Source organism: Helianthus annuus, chromosome 11 (assembly GCF_002127325.2).
Source record: "Helianthus annuus cultivar XRQ/B chromosome 11, HanXRQr2.0-SUNRISE, whole genome shotgun sequence".
Classification (NCBI taxonomy): Eukaryota; Viridiplantae; Streptophyta; class Magnoliopsida; order Asterales; family Asteraceae; genus Helianthus; species Helianthus annuus.
Genome location: NC_035443.2, coordinates 62,954,894 through 62,965,344, shown reverse-complemented (window position 1 = coordinate 62,965,344; position 10,451 = coordinate 62,954,894). Strand labels below are relative to the sequence as shown.

At 36.1% G+C, this 10,451-nt stretch overlaps 1 protein-coding gene and 1 long non-coding RNA gene across 10 annotated transcripts; both read right to left on the bottom strand.

Annotated features, from left to right (window-relative positions):
• Positions 1 to 735: 735 nt before the first annotated feature.
• On the bottom strand, positions 736 to 1,875 carry LOC110888561. Its single transcript, XM_022136082.2, has 2 exons — positions 1,560 to 1,875; positions 736 to 1,265 (listed from the first exon to the last, which is right to left on the bottom strand). Exons 1-2 carry the CDS (start codon positions 1,873 to 1,875, stop codon positions 736 to 738), a joined length of 846 nt encoding a protein of 281 aa, XP_021991774.2.
• Positions 1,876 to 2,438: 563 nt separating this feature from the next.
• LOC110887190 lies at positions 2,439 to 7,356 on the bottom strand. Of its 9 annotated transcripts, none has more exons than XR_004871427.1 (11): positions 7,026 to 7,355; positions 6,753 to 6,888; positions 6,097 to 6,224; positions 5,896 to 5,986; positions 5,531 to 5,745; positions 4,945 to 5,454; positions 4,377 to 4,469; positions 3,766 to 3,856; positions 3,245 to 3,556; positions 2,717 to 2,946; positions 2,439 to 2,633 (listed from the first exon to the last, which is right to left on the bottom strand). It is a non-coding gene; the product is annotated as an uncharacterized LOC110887190 (long non-coding RNA). The 9 variants fall into 9 exon arrangements; XR_004871428.1 differs by having other exon boundaries at positions 4,945 to 5,489; positions 5,640 to 5,745; positions 7,026 to 7,354; XR_004871426.1 differs by having other exon boundaries at positions 4,945 to 5,001; positions 5,264 to 5,745; positions 7,026 to 7,353.
• Between the last annotated feature and the right edge of the window lie 3,095 nt (positions 7,357 to 10,451).

Here is a 10,451-nt window from a genome sequence, read left to right as displayed (position 1 = left end):
GTTATGATCGTTAAAGAGAAAATAAAGGTGGGGATTGAGGTATTCTGTAATAAAAAAAAAGTAGAATGGTCATTTGACCTTATTTTAATAGTCATTTTGACGATTTTTAGTACTAATATAGACTCTATAAATTAAGTGCGGAAAACAAAATCTAGTATTGACTAATAATTTAATGTTCTCAATCAAAACCCCACAAACAAAAGTATTTGATTATATTATAGTGAATTCTTTTGATGATGTTTTAAGTGAAAGATACCTTGGCCAGTGGCCACCACCATGGTTTGAAAAAGTGGCTCACCCATAACAAGTGAAATTGAAAGAAAGAAATTGACATTTTAGGGTATAAGGAGTGGTTAAACACTTTAAAGTGGCAAAACAAATAACCGACCAATCAGAGCGCGCTTTGTCAATTAGGCAAAAGTGTTTAAACTTTGCTGAAAAGTTTTGGCAATGGTTTAAACACTTGCTGAAGTGGTAAACTTTTATTATTATTATTTTTTTTGCAATAATTTATTTAATATAAATAAATTTAGGATATATACATTAAATTAAAAAACAATAAAGTTTCATAAATTAAATTAAAAACATCAAAGTTACACTAAATTAAAAAACAATAAAATTACATTAGCATGAAACAATTTAAACTAGTCTTCGTCGGAATCGGCCAAAAGATGGGGTAAATCTTGACTTGCGAGATGATCTATGAGATCGTGTTTGAGTCTCCAATGGGTGTCTTCATTCAACAACTCGCCCAGCACCGTATCGTCTAGAGCCGGCTCGACCGGAGGATCCCGAAAAACACCGTATCATGTTGTGTAAAATAATACACGTGTACACGACATTCCTAATTTTTTTAACCGATCTTGCTCGCATCGGTCGACTCAATACACCCCATTTCCCCTTCAAAACACCAAAAGCCCGTTCGACGTCTTTTCTTGCCGCCTCATGTTGCCTCTTGAATTTCTTTTCGTTTACTTCGTGAGGGTAAGGGATCGACTTCACAAACACGGACCACGAAGGGTAGATTCCATCCACGAGCAAATAACCACGTTTGTATAAATGGTTGTTAACGTAAAATGGACATTTTGGCGCGGTTCCATTTCGTTCTGTTAAAAATAACGGAGATTGTTGTAGAACATTGATATCGTTTTGAGAACCTGGTGGACCGGCAAAAGCATGCCAAAACCATAAGTCTTGAGAAGCAACCGCTTCGAGCATAATAGTCGGGTATCTATGATCTCCTCGCATATATTGGCCTCGATACTCTGTCGGACAAAAACGCCAAACGAAATGGGTGCAATCAAGGCTACCGAACATACTTGGAAGGTGATGTTTTTCCTCATGAGCTTGGTATAAAAGTGCCATGTCGTGGCTTGTCGGTCTACGTAAGAACTCTGGACCATATATTTTGCAAACTGTGTCACAAAAATATTCTAGGCACTCGCGGGAAGTTCTTTCGGCCATATGCAAGTACTCGTCGTTCTCGTCTGGAGTGTTTCCAGTTGCGAGCTATTTAATAGCCGATGTCACCTTTTGCAAGGGCGTAAAGCCCTTCCTACCTCGCGCATCGGGGGCCTCTACAAACCACGGGTCGTTCTCTTCCACATCGGACACAATTTTTAGAAACAAACGTTTCGACATACGGAACCTATGCCGAAAGATATCTTCGTTGTACTTCGGGTCTTCGACAAAATAATCCGCCATGAGTGTCTCATGCCCCTCCTCACGTTGACGTTCAATATATCTCCTTCGGTTAGATGTACCGGTATCTTGAAGTTCGGCTTCTTCGATGAGATTTTGAAAAAAAAGAATGCTACTATCGGATGAATCGTCGCTACTCATGGGTGGGAACCATAACGGGAGTTCATCCGCCATTTTGTATGGTAAACTTTTAGAAGGAATTGGTGGTATTTTTTGGTTTGTATGAGTATAAACTAGAAAGTATATGGTTAAATGGTTTGTGATATATATATAGTTTAATTTTTAAAAAAAAATTATATTTTTTTAAACGGTAATATTACCGTTGGAGGTGGCCCCCCCTTGTTCCATTTCGTTTTCCCGAGTCGGCAAAGGGTTACCGCTTTTCAAGTTTTGCCGCGACCCATGTTGGTCGGCGGCGGTGTTTGCCGCTCGGCAAACTCGTTTGCCGCTGCTTTGCCGCACCCACTCCGTATCCCCTTAGATTTTTTTTATGCATGTAAAACATATATAAGTAAAGTGACAACCATTTATACACGTATTTGATTTATTTTTATTAAGTTTAACGAAAAATATATATAATGATAGTACGGTTACATGTAACTTTTTATAGAAGTAGTTACCCTACAAACTCATTAATTCTGGCACGCCAACTACATCGCCGGAAGTATTTATTTTTCAACATATACTAGCCTAAGATCCCGCGATTTTCGCGAGTGGCCTAACACAAACATATAATATCTACCGGCATTGAACCCCATGTAGGTCATTATTTTTTTATAGGCCTTTCCAAGTTAAAACATAATGTATGATAACTACACGCAATAAACATACATTCACAACCCCTATCTATTGTTGTGGTTTCACTTATTCCTGTAATAAATGAAGAGCATTCTGTTTCTTCAAACCAAAGCTATTAAAAATCCCTAAAAACCCTGCAATACATTAAAGATACACATAAGAATCATAAAATTTGGCAAACAGATAGAAACATCCTAAATCAAAAGTACTGTCGTACCAGTATCGACATGCATTTTTATGGTTTTCAACTGATGGTCAGTTGCTATACTGAGTGTCGGCATCGTACCGATAAAGTAACGAACCGAACCGGTACTGACATAAAACACGCCTCGCAAAGCGCGGATAAGATGAACATTAAAAGGAGCAAAGGTACCAACAATTTTCAAGGGTATATAGATTTCATCTAATTTTCTAAGAAGGTGTGGCCATCTCCTTTGTTCCTTTCACCTACCAACCATGTGAAAAAACATCATACAGAGCATAAATTAATTAGAGTTTGTAAATTATAATTAAGTTAGAAGCTTCCCTAAGGGGTTCCTTCAAGTTATTCTATTCCCTTCAAGTTAAAACCTTATGTTGGTTTTTATAAAGATTTGTCATGAAATCTAAGCATGTTTACACTTCAAATAAAAGTTTTTAATATTAAAGTTACCCATTTAACAGGTTAGAGCTCAAACATAACTGAAAGCAACCCGTTCATCTGTAAATGGGTCAAATTTAACTGTCACAAGTTTGAAATACATACCGACTCCATGACATAGCAAGACGGGCAATGAAGCAACACGTCTAATAGCGTGATTAGCGTCAGGTGATCCTTCCATCGTGTTTCTTAAATTCCTATAAACAGGCAACTGAGGTTTGGACACGTTTGCCATTTTCGTCCAAAATGACCTTTTTGTACCATTTTGCCCCCCACGTTTGGCATTTTTTGCCGTTTTCATCCAAATGACTAACTTAGTTAAAAACACCGTTTAATGAGGGGTATGTTTGACCAACATGTGGCTCTTCGTAGAAGAACGGCTCAACTGTAATTGTACATATTGATCATCCAACACGTCTGTCAAAGATTAACAACTGTTAAGCGCGCTAGATAATCACATGTTATGGTTAAATGTACCTAGAAGTTCTTAAACTTCACTATCTAATGAAACAGTGAATCAGATGGGTCGGGTCTAGTCTGGTATACAGGACCAGTCAAAAATGGTTAAAATAGTTACGTTAAAAATATAATTGAGTTTATAAACACTAAGAATTTGATGTGCTGACCTGCTCGAGTGCTTGACTAACGGAAGGGTCAACTGTTGGTTGTGATTGTTGAGGCTTGAGTGACGACCGCGACTGACGGCTGACCTGCTGCCTGCAGAGTCAAGGGCAGAGTCAAGAGACCAATTAGGGTCACATGGACATCATTCTAGTTACACCAGGCAAAATAGTCAGTCAGGTGGACGGGTCATGATAGGTTCAGGTTACAACGTGTCATAGAGTTCGGGTTTTATCGATGGAAGATTGAGGTATCAAAGTGTCATCACAATCCAAAAGAATCGCCCTTTTAATTAGCATGTCGTATGTTCATCACCCAGATAGTTAATCACTCTATATCGTGGTCAAGAGTTATTTTCCAGTTTAGCAAAAATTGGATGTTGATACTAAACTGAGTAATGACGAAAAAAACCAAGACATGAAAATTAGCATATGCCGTATGTGCATTACTTGGACAGTTCATTAATCAACTTAAAATAGTATAAAATGACTGATATAAAAATATGTATGCCTTTTAAACTAATATGCCATATGTATCTTTTTTTAACTTTTATTATAAGTAAAAGATGTTGAAGAACATTCTTATATCGAATTATTTGAATAAATGGTTCACTTACATGCAATGTTGAATGAAATAAGCTGCCAATTACGCCATTGATTATGTTCAGTAGATGCACTTTGGACCAAGGACCACAGGCATCTTGGTAAACCTGGCACAAATAATAAATATAGTTAATAGCATTCAGGCAAAAGTAAGAAGCAAATGAGGGTACCCGAGCGCAAGAAACATGCCAAACCGCCAAACCAAGCAACGCACTCCATCGCTACATCTCTCTCTCTCTATTTACACACATGGCCAGAAACTATAAGCTGAAAAGTAAAAAAAACACATTTTTCTAATTTTTTTGGTAGAAATATAAGAACAGTTTCCACCTTTTGACCCGTCTAACCGATTTAATCTGTTTGGCACGTTTCCATGATATGAATTGGTTAAAACTTAAAACTATAACCTATATAGTTGAGTAGTTGAGAGGTTTTAAACCATTCGACGGAATCCGAAAAAATAAGGAAAACAACCTGGGTGAGTTTACCATTATCTTATAACAAATTCCCCTTTTAATGAACAAACTAAAGTTCACAAACACAATGAAAAACTTGATTAAACCTATAAGCGAAGACCCAAACCTGAATTAACGGGTGAGAACAAAGGGTTGAACCTAAAAGCTCCATCAACGGCGAACACTACAAAACAAAGGCAATTCCATCAGCGACGAACACTACAAAACATAATGAATGTCTGATGTGAACTCCAAAGTAAAGCATATTCCATTTACAATGATTGATTATTATTTTTTATTTTTTTGAGTCAACTTTATTAACCACCAAACACAATTACATCTTGGGCATGACCCACCAACCACATATACCATTACAATTAACTACAGAAACACAAATTTACTCCATTGAGTCCACTCCAATGATGCCGACTTTGAGAGTTTTTTACCCAAAGAAAGCCAAAGTTTTTTATTTCATCCAGCAGGTTGCCGATCTCCATCTTCTCTTCTCTGATGTAAACATGACCTCATTTCTTAATTTCCATAGCACTTAGCATGCCGTTAAGATGACCGACTACAACATTATTTGCTCTGTTTCTAATTCCACTGCCACCTCATGATACTTCAGCAAATCTGAAATCTGGAAGGCAAACACATTTGGAATGGAGCACCAAGCTACATAGCATGAAATGAATAAGTGTTATGTTGTCTCTTACTCGTCGTTGCAAAGAGGGCATATAGAAGAATTAACATTAATTCCCCTGCCAATTAGTGTCATTCGAGTCTGTAAGCGCTTCTTATTAAGACGCCACCCAAAAATATTACCTTTTTGGGTAAGAGTTAGTTCCACATAAAGGGATTCGCATCCACTTGTAGCCCCTGCCAAGCAAGGAGAGCTCGAATGGATTTAACCGAAAAGGCGCCATCCGAGCTACCGACCCAGCTCCAAAGACATATCAGTTTCACAAACTTAGTTTAACAACTATAAAAGAAATATTTCTTATAATTAAAATAGGTGCTTAACTAAGTTAATAGTTAGACATTAAATCAAAAGACAATATCAGTTTCACAAACCCCATACCTTAGTGCTTAAAAATTTAGGCTCTTTAGACCAGAGCATAGAGCATTTGACGATTACATGCTCCAAGCCCCTATCCATTATCTTGATGCACCTACATAATCAAGCATTCAAAAATAAAATTAGAAACTTTAAATTAGATAAATTTTGAACATGTACACTACTGAATATGTTGAGATATTGGAATGTATAAGATAATAATACTTCAAAATAGCATATTGGAGTGATAGATTCCGAATGGCAGCCATCAATTCGTTCAGCTCTGCTTCCTCGGATCGACCCATTGGCTATATACTACACCCAAAATTAATAGTATGTGTGCCATCCACCACCTACTTCACAGTATAGAACATAAAGGTACATGAAAAAAAGGATCAAGTAATGCATTCAATAATGGCAGTCGCCATTATCCATGTGACATTTAACCCTTCTTAGCCACCCCACACAAAAGTTAACATCATTTAACATTTTGGTAAAGCTTGTGCAATTAATCAAGACTAACAAAGACTTTTCCTTTGCAAGAGTAGAGCAAAATTTCTAAATTTCTAAGGTTTCGAAAGCTAATGGCAACTTGAACCACTGTAATGTAACCCAAATGCTCTTTAAAAACTCAACCAAAACATAACCAGAATACTTAAAAAATAACAAAAGGAATATTCTTCTCATACGAACATTACGCAAATCACCATGGACTTTGTTCACATGAATCCACAATTGCATATGCCCGTCCACTATTAGATGCAATTAGATGCACCTAGCCCACCTAAACCACCGACTGGCGGTGACCCTAAACGAAAGTGGAATCAAATGCAAAAAAGAGAGAATCAGATATAGGATGATGATAGATCGCATTAACATACCTTAATTTAGTAGAATTTAATTCTAAAAAAAGAGTCACGATACGGTGGACATAAAGATCTGCGTTTCTTTGCTTAGAATTCGATGAAGAACTCTAGTTATGACTGACCGATTCCAAGAGGGTTTTAGCCATCTTCTCTAGCATCAAAGAAAACTACGATTTAGAAACAAAGAGAGATCTCCAATCTTCAACAAAGAACCATCAATTTTAGGGTTCCAAACAGAACATGGAATTAAGATCGCATATTCAAAATAAATGATACAACGATTGTTACCTGGATGCCAAACAGCAGAATAGGAGAACAAATCGACACGAATTCAAGTAACGATCGTTGTTATGGAGGAACTGTTGGGAGGAAACGAGCGGCGATTAATGAAAAACAAACTGGCAGAGGAAGAAACCTAGGGAGGAAAGAGCGCCGATTGATGAATTAGGGTTTGTGAATCGTATTGTGGAAGGAAGAGGCGTGTGAGGAGTATAGATTATTGCCGCTCAAATCACAATTGTGAGGATTATTAAGTTGCCAGGTGGCAATAATGGGTTTAAAATAATGCCAAGTGGCACTAAAGTGTTTTGTTTTAATATAGATAATAGATTTTGTCATACGGAGAAAAAGAGTTACATGTATATAAAATAATTTTAATATACGAAAGATATTAATATTAATTCAAATAGCTAAATAATTAGATACCACATGTACATTATCTCTTATTTTAGTTTCATATATATGCTTTTTTAAAAAACCAAAGAGGGACCTCATTCTATACTTGAAGGATATAAAAATCAATAAGTCAAATCCAAAAAAAAAAAAAAAACCAAAGAGGGACCTCATTCTATACTTGCAGGATATAAAAATCAATAAGTCAAATCGATAATAGTTTATAAAGGGGATCATGTTATAAAAACAATTTAACTGTGTTTTTCTTTTAAAAGTTTTAAGCAAAAATATGATAATAATGGTTACCAACTTTAAAATTGCATCTCTAATCTCACAAAAATAATTAGCTTTTGAGGGGTTTGAGTTATATTTGTACTTTCATATTAGAAAACATATTTTAAAAATATATAATTTATGAGTTTAAACATTAAAGTACATGGTTAGTCTATTTGTTTTTTTTTTTTTTTTAATTTTGAATTTAATCTCTAACTATTTAAAATATTATTTATATTTTTTAACACATTTATTCCTTAACTTTTAACAAAAGTGCATGGATGGTTCATGTGTTTTACACTTTGTAACGCATTAGTCCCTAATTTGGACCTTCCGAAACTTTTAGACTTGTCGGCTAGAAACTTCATACGTTATATATGGTAACCAAATTCAAAATTTTGAAGAAAAACAAGAACTATCCATATACTTTACTCTAAATTTAACCTTGTCAAGTAGTTTATGTAAACGGGTTTTATCGGTTGTGTTCGGTCACGTGATTTTAAGTGTGTCTCATTTAGAATTAGTTTTTTTTTTTAACATGAATACTTATGTTTGGTAATTTTGTTTCATCAATTTTGACAATCAACCCTTACCGAATGATAAAAACCTGTGGTTTCAACTTGTCTCAAGGAAAAAAAACAGGAGTATATAAGAATAACAAAGTTATCCCTTTTCATCTCATTCTCCAAGGAAAAACACATAAACTTCCACGAAAACAATGGGGAAAACAAAGAAATATTGTTATGGACTTTGTTTACTCATTTCTGTAGCTATTAATATACTGTTTAGCATAAATCTTTATGTAGGTGGAGGTCAGTGGGGTGAGAAGAAGCATGAGGATAGTTGCCAGCCGGTGCTGACTTGGAGCGAGAAAGCAGCAGCGGAGGCTGAGGCGGTTGCAGCGATCTCATGCTCCGGCCATGGTAGAGCTTATGTGGACGGTTTGGTTTTTGAAGGTCAACCTGTTTGTGAGTGCTTTGATTGCTATAATTATCGGGGAATATATAAACGCTGATCTTAGATTAATAAAGTGATTGATCACAATCATACGAATTGACATATAAACAAAAGTATACAAACAATTAGGAAACATTTACATCATATAAATAACTAACATCTTGGTGCATGGAGGTCTTGTACCCTATGTTTAGGGGGCTTTTCAAAAAAAAAGTTGATATTACAATTTTAATCTACAACTATTTGAATTTCTACTTTTAGCACAAAAGTTTTCATCTTTTCAATTTAACATCACAACAATTTACTTTCAACTCTGGTGCCCTACACTTTTTATATGTGGCAAATTTTTCGTTTCATGTGTTGTTCTAGATTTTACAAGGTAACATGGTGCTACGTGTGTGTGTGGTTCAACGTTTTTACGTTTCGTTTTACGCTTCTTTCTAGATTTTGCGAGTTAACATGGCGCAACATGTGTGCGTAGTTCAACGTTTTTACGTTTCGTTTTACACTTCGTTCTAAATTTTGCGAGTTAACATGGCGCAACGTGCGTGTGTTGTTCAACATTTTTCTGTTGTCTATTTTTCCCACTTGACAGGTTCGCCACGACACGCAGGTCCTAAATGGACTTAGTTATGATTTTCTATATTACTTTTCGGTCGAATTTCTTCGCAATAACACACCCCAACTTTAATGTTGGTGGTTGCTGGCGAGGTATGACATTAGTGCTATTTATCACGGTTTTACGCCCCCACTGCAACACGAGGGCCTTAATACTAGTTTATATCAAACAATCAACCTTTAACTGATAACTATGAAGACAAACTTAAAATTTTGACAGGATCTCAACCCATTCCCTTTCGATTACTTCGAATCCAAAATTGCCAGAACCGGATGGGGAACCATAACCAAAATCGAATCTACCAAAGTTTTGGGTCGATTGTGATTCCGTTAACGAAGGTGACTATGGAGTGAGAAGAGACTATTTTCTTGACGAAATCGACGGATGATGCTTCGATATTGGATGTGAAGAGGGTGGCAATGGTGAAGAAGAGGATGAAAATGGAAGAACTGGTGGACATTTTTGCGACGGTGACAAGGGTTGTTGGGTGTTAACATTAGATCTGAAATTGGGTCTGAATGATGATTTAAACAACAAAACCCTATATTCTATTGGAAGCCACCCGTGAGTCGCCGCCGCCGCCGTGCGACCCCCTCTTTCTCCCTCTCATCTCTCCCGCTGTTCTCTTTCGTTCTTCATCTTCTGCCGCTCGATCTCTCTCCCATCATGGTTAAGAGTTTTGTGTGTGTTAGTACTTGGAAGAAGGATGGTTGGGGAGACGGCAGTTAATGATTCTAGATCTAGGGTTGAATATATTGAAACTGATATAGGGATTTTAGGGGATTACAATTTGATTAGTTTCCATATCTTTAATATGAAATTTCCCTATTTTACCCTTTTGATTAAAATTTAAATTAAATTTATTAAACCTTTAATTACAATTCTGCCATTGATCTAAGATCTATCATCTACGAAATCAAGGGCCCAGATAAGTTCACGCTGAAGAAAATGTTCACGTTTGAACCTAATCCTATATATATATATATATATATATATATAGAGACCAATTATAGGAAGAAAACCTGGTTGAGTTGAGAAAACCAAAGAAACTCAATGTGTGGTCAAGATGAAGCCAGGTAATTTATGTTTTAGAATTCATGAAGGGTAGTATTGTAACTTTACACCCAACACCTTTTGACTATGAAGACTTGACTAAGAAATGTGCAGTACATAGTACATGATAGTACATGATG

Bases quoted from the DNA above. Each gene is read 5' to 3' on its own strand.
- LOC110888561 (XM_022136082.2), bottom strand. From the start codon at position 1,875: ATGGCGGATGAACTCCCGTTATGGTTCCCACCCATGAGTAGCGACGAT. The intron at 1,266-1,559 runs GTAGGAAGGGCT...TTTGTCCGACAG, and splicing joins AGAGGCCCCCGATGCGCGAG to AGTATCGAGGCCAATATATG.